The sequence below is a fragment of the Chanodichthys erythropterus genome, chromosome 10 (assembly GCF_024489055.1).
Source record: "Chanodichthys erythropterus isolate Z2021 chromosome 10, ASM2448905v1, whole genome shotgun sequence".
Taxonomy (NCBI): Eukaryota; Metazoa; Chordata; class Actinopteri; order Cypriniformes; family Xenocyprididae; genus Chanodichthys; species Chanodichthys erythropterus.
In genome coordinates this window covers 42827570-42843381 of record NC_090230.1, presented here as the reverse complement: position 1 = coordinate 42843381, position 15812 = coordinate 42827570, and the positions used below count along the sequence as shown (strand labels likewise).

Here is a 15812-nt window from a genome sequence, read left to right as displayed (position 1 = left end):
TGTCATAGAGAAAAGGTTGACAGATCATTAAACATGTTGTTTTGATGGAATTTGTGGCAAAATGCATGTACATAAAAAGCACTGAAATGTGATTACAAGGCCATTAGTGGCAGTGTTTATGTTGGAAAAGTGCCGTAATTTTGCTTAAAACGTGTAATGAGAGTGCTACACTGTTATGCATTATCAGATTAGCCAAAATATACTCACTAGAGTCAGGGGATGTGAAGAACTTTTTGTGATTGACGCAAAAAGATACAGAGTTCTGCAGGCACAAATTCCAAGATTCAGTGTGGGTCTGGCTATTAGCAGTCTGAATTATTGATAAAACCCAAAGTCTAAAACAACTAAGAATTGAAACTTAGTATAGGGCCAGTTGTTTTTGCTGAAACCATGAATATTATAGTGAGCTCTGTTGTTTTGCTAAAAGAGTATGTCCTTTTAAGTAAACCTTTAAGCAAACTTTACACTTCACAGAATCAGTTTATTTATGTTGCAGCTTTAGAGATCCAGAAGATTTTTTTTTTTTGTATACTCTTATGAATTTTCTTTATTTTTCTTTAGTTTCTTTATTTTTTTGTATTTGCAAACTGTAACTGCTTATTTGTTTGTATGTTGCAATGAGATTTTTTGTCAGGTTTATTTTTTTTTTGTCTTGATTTCCATATATAAAAATCAATAACTTATATAATAATAATAATAATCAATCAACTTGATAAATGTAAGATATTTAGACTTGAATTAAGTTTTATTTTTCTTATCACATTGTGTTTTCTTGTTTTAAGCATGCATTTAATTCAGTTGCCTGTGGGGTATGAAAAATAAACTTAATTTAAAATGTATTCTCTGAAAATGAGTCATCTTATAAAATTATCTTACTTTATATAGATACATTTTTGTATTTATGTTTTTAAAAAATGCATAAAAAGGGGTCAGATTGACCCGTCATGCTGTGCATTTTAACATTAAAAACATTTAATTGTTTGATATTACATTAATTCATCAAAATACTTGTTTCTGAGCCTTGTCAATGTAATTCTCATATTTTATATTGGGGGAGGGGGATGGGGAGAATGTATAACTAACTTAAGAATGCATAAAGGGGGTCAAATTGACCTTTACTCATTTCCTATGGAATTCAACACAGTATTTTTGGATACATTTTTGTCAACAACAATAATACATTATATATAATTATATACATAATATACATTATATATAATAATGCATTGTTATAAAAATCTGTTGTGATGTTTTTGCTCTGACATCAGTCTAAATATGCAGTCTAGTCTCATTGTTTAAACATAGGCATTTATACGTAACCTTTACAGTGACAAAAAACTTTTTGAAGGTTTTGATAAATGCTGAAACATACAATATGACCATTTTTATAGCATCTAAAACATGGACATTATTACATATTTGCATCTATAAAAATGTATAAGATATTTACAAATCATTTATAACATGAATGTGGTGGTGTAATTAAAATGTACATTATTCAAATATTTGTGTATCATCAGTTATTTCAATTATTTCATTATTAGCACACCTATTATTTGAAGAAAACCATTAATTCCAATACGGGTTATTTTGACCCAATCCATTCATGTAGTTTTTTTGGTTAATGCATTCTAGGGTCAAGAAAATATTTTTATTGCATTGCACAAGTTGCTTTTCTTGAACTATTTACTATTCAGCATTTGTGGAGGATGTGGATAACAGTTCTGCCTTCCACATGCAAAGAAACAGTTCAGTTATGCTTAAAAGAAATTATAAAGACAAGATATTAGTTATTATCCCCTGAGACTGTTTAATAGACATATTACACACTTGAGTTAATCATTTGCAGGGCTGTGCATGGTCTCTCTTTCATGTGATCAGAGCAAAAGCCTGTGGTGGGGAGGGTTGTTTACTTATTATTTTTTTTTAATCTTCAAAAAGGGATATTCATCCCATATTTCTCTCTCTGTGTAAAATCCAGTGGGCTAAAGATCAGAGCAAGCAGCATTTGAGCTGCATTGTGGGTATGGGAAGCGTGTTGTTGTGTTGCTGCGTTGTTTTACCTTTGGGTGAGGAACAGGGTCAATAATGTTGCTAATTTATCATTGCTACTGTTTAATCGACTTGAATAAACATTGTTTTTAATGAGCGTCTGTGTCCCAGGAGCTAACACTCCTATTACATCAGTGCGAATTAGGGTTTTGGCTCAGTGAAGAGCACATTGTGTGGAGCACATTGCTTGAGGTTTTTATTGAGCTGTGATTGCATTAATCCTGTTTATAACCATCTATGTAATGAGGCTGCTGTGTGTTTGGGTTCGGCAGCTCATTTCAGGAACCAAATGATCCTCTGAGCACTAGCCCTAACTGCTAATACAGTTCTACTCTGTCGATCTCGCTCTCTATTTTTCTCCCGCCCTCCCCTCATCGGTTCTATGCTGACTCCAGTTATTTTCGAGAGGGTATTTTTTTGGGTGGATGACAGAAACAGAGTGAAATGAATGCATTTGGAGTGGGGTTATAGATTGATATTACTCTAGTCGGGTCTGGTTTACGGTGTTTCTCTCTCTTGAGCAATGGCCTCAGGGGCTTAGAAAGATGTGGATCTGTGATCTACTTTGTGGAACCGCAAACTACCCCATGCTAATGTACTTTGCTGTGTGTTTATCTTTTCATTCTTATTCAAGCTTGTATCGAGTCTGCCTCTCAAGTCAAATACAGCCCCGCTGTTCCATCTCGTCTCCATTCAAGAGCAGAATTTACCAAAACACCCAATTTTGCACATGCATTTAAGCTGAAAAGAATAACAACGACCTAATTAAGATATTTCGGCACATTTAGCAGGTGATTAAACTGGATTGTGGGAGTTTTTTGCACTCATATACCACATACAAATGTACCGCAAACATTTGCACTCGCTCGCATAAACAAAAGCATATTTCAGCATTAGTAACAGATGTGGCTTTCACTTCGCATTTTTAAGTCAAACAAAGAATCAAGGACTGAAGGATATTTGATGGCTGGAATCAAAGCAAGCCTGTCAAACTGCATTATCTTTGCTGACAAGAATCTCAGCTGAATAAAGCCAATAAATATCTGCAGGGCATATGTGTGAGTCACTCTATCTCTGTTTGTTTTTTTTTTTTTTGTTTTTTTTTTTTCAAATAGATAACGTTTTGCACCTTCAGAGTAGTTCCTCTATTCCGTCTGCTCCTCTCTGAATAGCTGCTGAATAGTTTGCATATGTAGCTCCGTAGAGCTTTGTTTTAGAGCTTTGTTTTGAATCTATTTATTATCATTACCTGTCTATTTTATCATCACCATATATCTGATATTGCCTATCACATTAATCTGACGTCGCTAGCGTTTAATCTTTTAATCCAAATCGCTATCACAGCACATTAGCATTTCGCTAGCTTGTTAGCTTGTCATCCGGGCCACGTACTGTCCTTTTCTCTTGTGCGCTCCTTTTTCTACGACTCGAGTCCATCAAACAACTGTGGTAAGTCGGATCAGTCTACAAACACGGTGAGTCATGACATCCTCTCCTTTTGTTGTTACTTGCACTGCCTGTCACATGCATAGTATAGCGCTCTCTGTCAGTGGTTCAATTTACACATGTGATAAATGCAGGGAGATAGTCAGGCTGACAGAGAGAATCTCAGAATTAGAGACATGCATCCAAACTTTAATTGAGGATAGCAAGAATGTAAGGGCTTTAGATACTGTTTTGGATGCGACTAGCTTGTGAACTCTGTACATTGTTCGGTTCCGGCTGTAGAGCCCATGCAGCAGGGCGATTGGGTGACTGTGAGGCGGCCTAGTCGCGGGACAAAACACCACTCTTCTGTTCCGGTTAGAACATCAAACAGGTTCTCCCCACACAGTGACGCATCCACTCAGAATCCTGTTGAAAGTGCCCTAGTAATTGTCGAATCTATTACACGGAACGTGAAATTAGAGACACCAATCACCACAGTCACGTTGTTTACCGGGAGCCAGAGCGCCTGACATCAAAGCAAATTTAAAAGTGCTGGCTAATGCTAATCGTAAATACTCTTAGATTATTATTCACGTCGGCACTAATGATGTTCGACTTCGCCAATTCAATATGGAGTACCGCAAGGCTCAGTACTAGGACCGCTGCTTTTCACTCTGTACATGCTACCCTTGGGAGATATCATTAGGAAGCATGGCGTTAGTTTTCACTGTTACGCTGATGATACTCAGCTATATATTTCTTTGAGCCCTGGCGAAACTTACCAATTCACAAAATTAACGGAATGCATAGCTGACATATAAAAAATTGGATGACCAGTAATTTCTTACTACAAAATTCAGAAAAATTCTAATTTTTGGACCAAAAGCATCTGCACGTAATAACCTAGAATATTGTCTAACACTTGATGGCTGCTCTGTTAAGTCTCCGTCGTCAGTTAGGAACCTGGGTGTGGTCTTTGATGCAATTTTTTTTTATGTATTAATGAATGTATTGTGCACCAAAAGTGGGTAACAGGATATTCTCTGACCTCTGATGCAAGCAAACTTGGTGTTTGGTTCACATTCAGAACAGAAGTTGAGGAAATCAGGTGGCGCGGTAATGGCGTTCCTGCCCTGCTGCTCTGGAGGGATCAGACAGAGAACCTGTCCCTCGTAAGATGACACATTCAGCTGTGCCTGGATTGATTCAGCACCTTGCCCAACTCCGCTTTCCTTCTCTCTGGGGTTTTGTGTGTATGTGTGTGTACAACAGCTCTGCAGTATTAGTGCTTTGCTCTCTGCTTTGCTGCAGTACTTTACACTCATACTGGGTTGAGCTACTTTAGCTAGAGGTCTAGGACAGTCTGATAGTTGTAGAATGTAATTTTAAAACAGTGTTATGTAGATTAGTTTCAGATTAGATTTGCCTGTTATTAGGCCTGTCATAATAACTACTTTTTGTTGGGCGATACATTGTCCCAGAAATAATTGCTATAAGCATTGTCATTTAAAGACCATTTTATGCCACTAAATATATAATCATAATATAACAGCATAATAATGCAAGTAGGCCTACGCACTTTCAAATGACAATGAACTAAACTCTTAAGAATATTTAGACACTGGAATTGAAGTGTCGAAATGATAATAATAATGTTGAATAAATAATAAATACACCTTTGCTAACAAAAAGTGCAAAATAACAATTACAATATAGCAAAACAAATACACTTGCAAATATACAAAAGGCATATATATGGATATTTTCCAGTTGCAGATTTTTTATCAGTAAAGTAAAGGTAGGGACATACCAAACAGACGTCTGATGTCACCTCGCCTGTGTGGGGGTAAAAAAAACTGCATGAGAACACACCGAGAGAACTACAGCCGACTGTCAGCCAGTATGTGCATTCTGTGCCTGCGTGTAAGGAGACTGTTGTCTATTTTGTCATATATATTTGTCTATATTCGTAATTCAGAAAGAGAGACCGGCACTGCAGGCTGCAGATAGACAAACCGTAAACAAAGCAGAGCATGCTTACCGTTTTGAATATCATTCATGCTGATCACTTTCTATATTCCACTCGGCTCACGTTAATATTAAACATTCACCCAGGAACACTCAGGCACCTGACATAAAATTAGAACAGCCTTCTGCCTGTACCACCTTGACTTGTTTGCTCATTGTTTTGCTATTATTCTCACGCCTCGACTCGTTCACTAAACTGAACAGCCAGTCAGAGTTCTCTCTCTTGCCAGACGTCGATTCTACATGCTGAATCGACCCCCCAAAAAACGCGACAGCATCCAACTAGATCCAACGGGCACACTCAGGCAGTCTCATCTGCTGCTAAATCTATTTTTCTAGAGGCATGATTTTTAAAAGTTGAAGGACTTCTTTTAACTTGAGCAACACGTGTTTATAACTGTTTATTACTGGAAATCTAATTCTATATTTGGAAATCTGCTTTAATTTGCTACTAAGTGCCTCAGTCAAAACTATGTGATTAAGCGAACATGGAAACTTTGACAAAGTGATTAGTTCTCTACAAAAGTGTCAGCTTGGTACCCTATCTACTAGGTACCTTATAAACATCAAATTGTATCTGTTAGGCAGACTTTAGGCAGCTGTTGTCATTTTTGTGCAGTATTCATCAGTGAGTAAGCTCTATCTGAGGATGTGACTGTTCAGGGCAGCCTGTTGAATTTCTGTGGGCTTATATTCTCCATTAATAGAGATGCTTGGTGCTTGTTCCATTTTTTATGACACCCAGGACGATCGTTGTAGCATTTCAGCTCAAGAAGCATTTGATTTCAACTTGCGATAATATCACAAATCAAACCCTGTGCGTATAATTGACTGACGCTTATAATGCCATCAGGGGCCATGAATATACAAAAGCAGTCGCATTATATAAGAAATGCATAATGAATATGCTTCAGGAGTGTATTGATGAAGAAAAAAGCCTGAGATGTCAGTCTTCAAGTATTTCACGTTGATACAATCCTCCATGGCAGCCGTGAAACCCCGAGCCCCTGATGGAAATAAACGGTCCCATTTTGTCAATCTTCCCTTTGATGGAAGACAGTCCACAATGCACCTGATGCCAAAGCACCACATTTACTTTCGGCTGGACTGGGTATCAAAGCCGATGGCTTGCTTTTCATAAAGCTTTCCCAGTCCTATACAGCTCTGATGACGTGCGCTTTTCAGTGGGAAACATCAATATGAGCATCTTGAATGAAAACAAAACTGTTCCTGTGTGCCTCGCTTGTGGCTCTTGCTATTTTAAGGTTTTTGATTTAATTGGCTTATTTTGAAGGTGTAGTTCAGTGTTTGAATTTAAAATTGAATTTTTATTTTTTTTTTACAATAAAACAATACAATTATACAAGACCCTTTCTGAGCAGACTCCAAGCTGCTCTTCAGTGCAGCGAGGTGTGTATGGTGTTGAACGGTAATGAGCTTCTTTCTCCAGAGCGCTCTGTTGACACTCCTCATCAGGTTAAAGCAAGTGCCTCTTTCTTTCTCGTTAACAGCCTCTCCCAGGTGTAAGACATTGTCTTTCAGAACATACTTAAAGTGAATGTGGTGTTATTTAGCTGTCAGAAACTACATTGGGGACGATATTTATTTATTTAAGCCAACCGCATATTACTGCTTGACGTTGAGAACTGCATCACAATGATCCCGTTCCGCTAACATTTTTTTTATTTTTTATCCCCAGTCTGGATTTCATGAACATGAAAAGGTAGCGTATGTTTTAGCAGTTTGACTCCAGTGTGTATGCGAACACTTCAAAGCAGCTGCACAGAGACAGAGACTCATATTTGAATCGAATTTCATATCTCTAGTGTCGCCTTCTCCCACAATAGGACACAAATGACTATAAATACATCAGAGCATCGTTATTTCAGGGAAGATGAAGTTTGAATTTGCATAGAAGGGCATCAACATGCTCTACAGTGTGGCTTATTGTACCCAAGCAAAGTATGGATGTGACAATACTGAAAAATCAGAAACATTTCAGCTCTTCAGTGATAATGAGACATATGGGCATGATGTGATTTAGCCAAGTAACACTTTGTTGTTCCAGGATTAAAATTCCTACAAACCAATCACAGTTGTTTGTTCTTGTTGTAGTTTTCCTTTGAGGAAATATGAGTAAAGCTGGACAACCCTCGTCTTTTTTGAGAGCTTTAATATAACAGATCTTAATATCATCATATTTTAATGTTTTTTTCTTTTTTTTTTTTTCTTTTTCTCTAGATGACAGCCTAGGTTCAGACAATGAGGTTCTGGAGATTCCCTTCATCAGTAGATATAGAGCAGGAGTGTACGAATGCACCGCAGCGAACGACATTGCAGTAGACACACAGACTGTTGAGCTCACAGTCAATTGTAAGTATCTCATGAATTTACAGCAACATATGCTACACATACATATGCAACATATAGGATACAACAAATGCCCAAAAGACTGTTTTTCAAAATTAAGTAAATAATTTATTACTTTTTAACCCACTTTTTTTTTTTTACAAAATGTGTTTATTTATTTAAATCTATAAATGTACAAAAACTTTTAGAATTTTATTAAATACATTTAAAATATTAATAAAATTTGTAATGAAATGTCTTGAAGGGTTAGTTCAACCAAAAAAATTAAATTCTGTAATTTATTACTCACCCTCAAGCCGTTCCACACCTGTAAGACCTTCGTTAATCTTCAGAACACAAATTAAGATATTTTAGTTGAAATCCGATGGCTCAGTGAGGCCTGCATAGGGAGCTATGACATTTCCTCTCTCAAGATCCATAAAGGTATTAAAAACACATCTAAATAGGTTCATGTGAGTACAGTGGTTCAATATTAATATTATAAAGCGACGAGAATATTTTTGGTGTGCCAAAAAACAAAATAACGACTTATATAGTGATGGCCTATTTCAAAACACTGCTTCAGGAAGCTTCGGAGCATAATGAATCAGTGTATCGAATCAGCTGTTCGGAGCACCAAAGTCACGTGATTATAGCAGTTTGACAGTTTGACACGCGATCTGAATCATGATTCGATATGCTGATTCATAACGCTCCGAAGCTTCCTGAAGCAGTGTTTTGAAATCGGCCATCACTAAAAAGGTCGTTCTTTTGTTTTTTGGCGCATCAAAAATATTCTTGTCGATTTATAATATTAATATTGAACCACTGTACTCACATGAACTGTGTTTTTGTACCTTTATGGAAGTTGAGAGAGGAAATGTCATTGCTGGCTATGGAGGCCTCACTGAGTTATCGGATTTCAACTAAAATATCTTAATTTGTCTTCCGAAGATGAACGAAGGTCTTACGGGTGTAGAACGGCATGAGGGTAAGTAATAAATGACAGAATTTTCCTTTTTGGGTGAACTAACCCTTTAAAATGCAAAATAAAGAATCTAGGGGTGGGCATGATAAACCGTTGCTGTGCTGCACGGTCACAAAAGCTTATAATTTGCATGTGTTTTTAAAGGGTTAGTTCACCCAAAAATGAAAATGCTGTCATTAATTAATCAACCTCATGTCGTTCTACACCCATAAGACCTTCATACATCTTCGGAACACAAATTAAGACATTTTTTATGAAATCCGAGAGGAATATGACTCGTCCATAGACAGCAATATAATCAGTACTTTCAAGGTCCAGATAGGTGCTAAAAACATTATTAAAAAAAGTCGACGTGACTGCAGCGGTACAACCTTAATTTTATGAAGCGACGAGAATACTTAAAGAGTTCATTTGCAAAGACAGATAACTCCATTTTTATTAATTCTCAGTTTATTCTTAAGTAATATCAGTCAAACTGCAGTTAGGTTGTTTTGATTAAATAATAATAACTCCAAAAAATACAGATAACTTACAAAATTAAAGTTCATTGAAAGTATTTTATATATATATATATATATATATATATATATATATATATATATATATATATATATATATAATATAATATTATATATATATATATATTAACACACACTCTCTCGCACGTCAAAATTATAAATCCCCGATCACTTTTAGTCAGCTTTGACGAAACTCCCCTCAGCTAGCGCGTTTTTTTGAAGTGACTAGCAGCCTTGTCACCAAACCTGAATCTCAAGTCAGAAAAGCCGGTATTGTCCACTGTCAAGGCATCGCGAGTTCATGTTTTACAGCAGAAACCCACAAGTGCCCTTGTCGGTTTCTGCTGTAAAACGTGAACTCGCGATGCCTTGACAGTGGACAATACCAGCTTTTCTGACTAAACGGATTTATGGTACTGAGCCAGCATTCGGACGTAAACACGGAAGCTCTGCAATTCGTTCACTGCGTCAACTGTGTAACAGACTGACAGGGAAGAGGAAAAATTGTTGAATAAAGTCATTAGTTTTGTTTTTGCGCACAAAATGCATTCTTGTTGCTTCATAAAATTAAGGTTGAGCCTCTGCAGTTACATTAACCTTTTTTTTTTTTAACAATGTCTGGACACCTCTGGACCTTGAAAAAGGCGATTATTTTGAGTCATATTCCTCTCGGATTTCATTGAAAACATCTTAATTTGTGTTCTGAAGATGAATGAAGGGTTTGTAATGACATGAGGGTGAGTAATTAATTACAGAATTGTCATTTTTGGGTTAACTAACCCTAAGCATTGTGGTTTAAAAACGTCTCGGTTACGTATGTAACCCTCGTTCCCTTAAGGAGGGAACGGAGACGTACATCAGTAGTGACCGACGAATTGGGATATCGCTTAGAGAGCCCTATCATCTTCGTGTAAACTAAAACAAGCCAATGGAATTGGCGTGCGATATTTGCATAATGCGCACCGCCCCCGACAGGTGTATATAAATAGGAAGCAGATGCAATCGCACTCTGTTTTTCGCTGAGGAGACAACTGGTGTCCGCACTGCAGCGAGGGTACAGAAACTGTGGCGACAGGACGTACGTCTCCGTTCCCTCCTTCAGGGAACGAGGGTTACATACGTAACCGAGACGTTCCCTTTCAGTCGGTCACGTTCGACGTACGTCAGTAGTGACCGACGAATTGGGATCCCAACTAAAGCGCCACAGTTACGAAACCCCTTCCAGTGCCCAGCGCAAGCTCAGCCGCCCATAGCACCGGCTGGCGGTGAAGGGGGCGAGCTTACACCGAGAGAGTCTACTGCTGTCTAACCACTACCCACTAAGTAAACTAGACACACTGGGGAAGCGAACCCGTAAGGGACGCTGCGGAGACCACTACCTACCCAATGGGGGAGGAGTTTATGTGGGAAATACACACATGGACTGGCCCGGGGGGGCAGTACGCATATGGAGTCCCTGGGATGGCTCCACCTGGTTAGGGGGAGACTCATCTGACAGGTGACAGCAGAGCTGGCTCTGCTAAGGGAAAGACACGGACTCGGCCCGTAGGGAGTTTTAAACCGTGGAAAATACACATATGGGACCGCTCACGTAGAGGGGTCACGACATATGGGCCCCAGCCAACAGACAGCGTCAGCGACGGATGTAGGCCTGGCATCAGACACTCCGCAATGTCCGAGCCGAAGGGGGAGGCGGAGGAACTCGACAGGGTTCGCCAGCGGGGAACACGACTGGAGTGAAAGTATGCACGTATCCGGCCAGTGGCGGGAATGGCATTGCAAGCCGACACTTAGAGCGGGTACAACACGTCTACCGACTAGTGGATGCGAGTACACGCGAGGATACCAGCTCTACACGTAGGCTATAAAACCTAGCGAACGTGTTAGGTGTCGCCCAGCCCGCAGCTCTACAGATATCTGTCAGCGAGGCGCCATGAGCCAGCGCCCAGGAAGAGGCCACCCCTCTGGTGGAGTGGGCTCTCAACCCGAGCGGGCAAGGCACGCCCTGGGATTCGTACGCCAAGGCGATGGCATCCACTATCCAGTGGGCCATCCTCTGCTTGGAGACAGCCTTTCCCTTCTGCTGGCCTCCGTAACAGATGAAGAGCTGATCTGAGGTCCTGAAGCTTCGCGTTCTATCCACGTAAACGCGCAGAGCGCGGACGGGACAGAGCAAAGCTAGGGCTGGGTCTGCCTCCTCCGAGGGCAGCGCTTGCAGGTTCACTACCTGATCTCTGAAGGGAGTGGTAGGAACCTTGGGCACGTGTCCAGGCCGGGGTCTCAGGATGACGTGAGAAGCACCGGGCCCGAATTCTAGGCACGTTTCGTCGACCGAAAATGCATGCAGATCCCCTACCCTCTTCAGGGAAGCCAATGCAACCAGAAGAACCGTCTTAAGAGACATTAGTTTCAGGTCGACTGATTGCAAAGGTTCGAAGGGATGACCCCGGAGAGCTGTGAGAACCAGGGTCAAATCCCAAGAGGGTACGGAGGAAGGGCGAGGAGGATTCAGTCTCCTGGCCCCCCTCAGGAATCTGACGATCAGATCGTGTTTCCCCAGGGACTTACCCTCAACTGCATGGTGATGTGCGGCAATAGCGGCAACATACACCTTGAGGGTGGAGGGAGACAGCCTTCGCTCCAACCCATCTTGCAGAAAGGAAAGCACGGATCCGACCGAACATGATCGGGGGTCCTCTCGGCGAGAGGCGCACCATTCGACGAACAGGTTCCACTTCAACGCGTAGAGGTTCCTAGTGGAAGGAGCTCTAGCGGAAGTGATGGTGTCTACGACCGCTTGCGGGAGATCACTCAGAACCTCCGCATCCCGTCCAGGGACCACACGTGGAGGTTCCACAGATCGGGACGCGGGTGCCACAGGGTGCCCCGTCTCTGAGTCAGGCTCTTCTCCTTCCTCAGAGGAATCGGCCAGGGAGGTGCTGTCGCGAGGAGAATGAGGTCTGAGAATCAGGTCCGAGTGGGCCAGTACGGAGCCACTAACAGAACCTGCTCCCCGTCCTCCCTGACCTTGCACATGAGTTGTGCGAGAAGGCTCACTGGGGGAAACGCATGTTTGCGCAGACCCGGGGGCCAGCTGTGTGCCAGGGCATCCGTGCCGAGCGTGCCGCCGGTCAGGGAATAAAACCACTGGTGGAGGGCAGTTTCTGGGGAGGCAAACAGGACTACCTGGGCCTCGCCGAAACGCTGCCAAATCAGCTGGACCGCCTGGGGGTGGAGCCGCCACTCGCCCGCAAGTAGATGCTGCCGTGACAGCTCGTCGGCTGCACGGTTGAGCACACCTGAGACACGAGTGGCCCGAAGGGACCTCAGATCCTTCTGACTCCACAACAAGAGATGGCGGGCGAGTTGCCACATGCGACGGAAGCGTAGACCACCTTGACGGTAGGTGTACGCAACGGCCGCAGTGCTTAGTGAGCGGACTAGAACGTGCTTGCCTGACAACAGCTCCTTGAAGCGGACCAGCGCAAGACGAACCGCTAGCAACTCGAGGCAATTGGTATGCCAATGCAGCTGAGGCCCCGTCCAAAGACCTGTCACTGCATGCCCGTTGTACGTGGCCCCCCATCCCGTGGCAGAGACATCTGTGGAGACCACAGCGTGCCTGGACACTCGTTCGAGGGGTACTCCGGCCCACAGGAACGAAGGGTCCAACCACCGGACAAGGGTGCGACGGCAGCTCGGTGTCACAGGGACACGGAGCGTGCCGCACTGCCACGCCCATCTCGGGACCCGGCCGCGGAGCCAGTGTTGAAGCGGTCTCATATGAAGCAATCCGAGCGGCGTTACCGCGGCTGCAGATGCCATATGCCCCAGGAGCCTCTGAAAATCTTTCAGTGGAGCCGCTGTCCTGCACTTGAGCGAGCTCAGGCAGTTCAACACCGACTGGGCGCGCACCTCGGTGAGACGCGCAGTCCGTGCGACCGAGTCTAGCTCGAGACCGAAACAAGAGATCCTCTACCCGGGAGCGAGTTTGCTCTTGTCCCAGTTGACCTGAAGACCCAACCGGCTGGGAGCTACAACCATGTCGGGTAGGACTTTGTACTGACATGCCCGACCCTCGAACACAGACCGACCTAGGAAGGGTCTGTGTCGAGGCAGAATCGAGACATGAAAGTACGCGTCCTTCAGGTCTATTGCTGCAAACCAATCCTGGGGACGGTCCAGGATTGGCCGTAGCCCACCGCCCTTTTTCCAACGACACCTGAGTGAAGTGGACAGCCCTGAAGACCGGGGGACGCCGGGCGAACTGAATCGCATAGCCGAGTCTGATAGTACGAGTGAGCCCACTGGACAGGCTGGGGAGCGCTATCCACGCTTCCAGACACTGAGCCAGCGGGACCAAAGGCACCACAGACGCACCGGGGGTGGGGCAGCAAGGCAGAGAGGGACCCGACTCGGACGGCTTGAGGGCGGCCCGGAGTGGGGTCGGACTCTGCGAGGCAGCAGTGTGCATGGGAGACGGCGCACAGGACGCGGTCTGCACCATCACACTGCCACCTGCTGGCGAATGGGGAGGGAGCTGTCAGCGGCGAGGCGGAGTCTGGCACACTGGCAGACACCCCCTGTTGTGACCTGGAGTTTGAGGAAACTGCTCTTTTTGTGGCAAAGTGGGTACCGCTGGACTCCGGAGAGCCAGCGGCGGTAGATGGACAGCCGCCACAAAATCCCCCCCGGCCCTCCTCCGGGGGTGGGAGAGCAGATGGAATACTCTCCCAAAGGGCAGGAACCTTCCGCTCCAGGTCGCCCGTCTCAGGGCCGAGTTTTCCCCGACCGCTTGCCACCTGGCTGGCAGAGACGGGCTGGGCACCACGTCCGCGCCCGGCACCTTGCTGTTTGGCTGGTGTAGGCTGCTGCTTTGCCAACTTAGCAGGGGCGGAGGAAGACGCAGGCGGGCGCCCTCGGCGACAAGCGGGCTGAGGCTGAGCCACGGGCGGCTGGGTGGAGGCAGCAGCGGACCGCCGTGGCATGACATGTCTGATAGCCTCAGCCGGCTTCTGTGCAGCGGAGGACTGTTGGGCACAGCTCTCCACCGCGTCGCCGAAAAGGCCGACCGGAGACACGGGGGAATCCAGGAACCGATGTTTGTCGGTCTCCCTCATGTCTGCCAAGGTCAGCCAGAGGTGGCGTTGCTGGGCTACCAGAGTAGACATCGCCTGGCCAACAGAACACGCTGTCACCTTCGTTGCCCGGAGGGCAAGGTCAGTGGCAGCGCGCAGCTCCCCAAGCAGCTGTTGGTCAGGACCTTCCTGGGGCATCTGCGACAGCGCTTTTGCCTGATAGACCTGCAAAAGGGCCATCGCGTGCAGGGCAGAGGCAGCCTGCCCACAGGCACTGTAAGCTTTCTCAGTCAGACCGGCTGAGAATTCACAGGCCTGGGACGGGAGACGCGGCTCACCGCGCCAGCCAGCGGCCGTTGGACACAACTGCGTCGCAACAGACCGCTCGACTGGCGGGATCTTCGCGTACCCCCTGGCTAGCCCGCCGTCCAGGGAGGTGAAGGCGGACGAGGGACCAGGCCCTGTACGAGCCCCATGCGGAGCTTGCCAAGACCTGGTCACCTCATCGTGTACTTCCGGGAAGAAAGGCATTGGGGCGGGACGCTGGATTTGACCAGCGCGACCCCCCGCCAAGTACCAATCGTCCAACCGAGATGGGCCGGGACAGGGTGGAGGGTTCCACTCAAGCCCGACGCACAAGGCGGCCCGGGAGAGTACAGCCATGAGCTCGGGATCCGACTCGGGCAACGCTACCGTCCCGGGCGGCAGCGCGTCCGAATCCTCCCCCGAGGACTCAGGCTCACCTTCCGATGCAGCGATCGACATCCGATCCGCCGCCAGCACACCAAAGGTAACGGCTGGACAGTCCGTAGAGGGCCCAGCGGAAACCAACGGTGGCACGATGGGTTGCGGTGCTGACGAGGCGGCAGGGGCCCGAGGTTCGTTTCCGCTCGGCGGGGAAGCCCTGACCGTAATCCTCCGGTCACCCTTCCTATACAGCGCCGTACCGTCATTCCGGTTCCCGGGGCCGGAAAAAATGGTCGTACGCAGCATAGGAGAGGGGACCCCCGCTTCCTGAGACTTCAGGAAGGAGAGTCTCGACCTCAGCATCGCGATAGTCATGTTCCCGCAATGGGAACATGAACCATCCACAAAAGCTGCTTCAGCGTGCAGAATGCCCAAACACGAGATGCAACGATTGTGCCCATCAGCAGGGACCAGGGAACGACCGCACCCATTAACGCACAGACGAAATGACATACTGTCAGGGTTCGTCTGTAAAGCTCTTTTAGAAGGGGAAGTCAACTCACTCGTGCTGAAGCACCCAGTGAGCGATGCGATGTGTCAGGTACACCACTCCCTGACACACCGAGGAACCGGCCCAAATCGCTACACACGCACACACTCTTTGTGTTGCTGTGAAAACAGCAG

The 15812-nt window shown here is 45.1% G+C and overlaps 1 protein-coding gene across 3 annotated transcripts in view; it reads left to right on the top strand.

Annotated features, from left to right (window-relative positions):
• Positions 1–15812, top strand: part of ntm (neurotrimin) — a 413623-nt gene that overhangs the window by 383270 nt on the left and 14541 nt on the right. For all 3 annotated transcript variants that reach the window (XM_067397811.1, XM_067397810.1, XM_067397809.1), the window contains one exon: positions 7750–7881. In XM_067397811.1, the coding sequence (XP_067253912.1) occupies positions 7750–7881 (132 nt within the window). The remainder of the gene's footprint in view (positions 1–7749; positions 7882–15812) is intronic.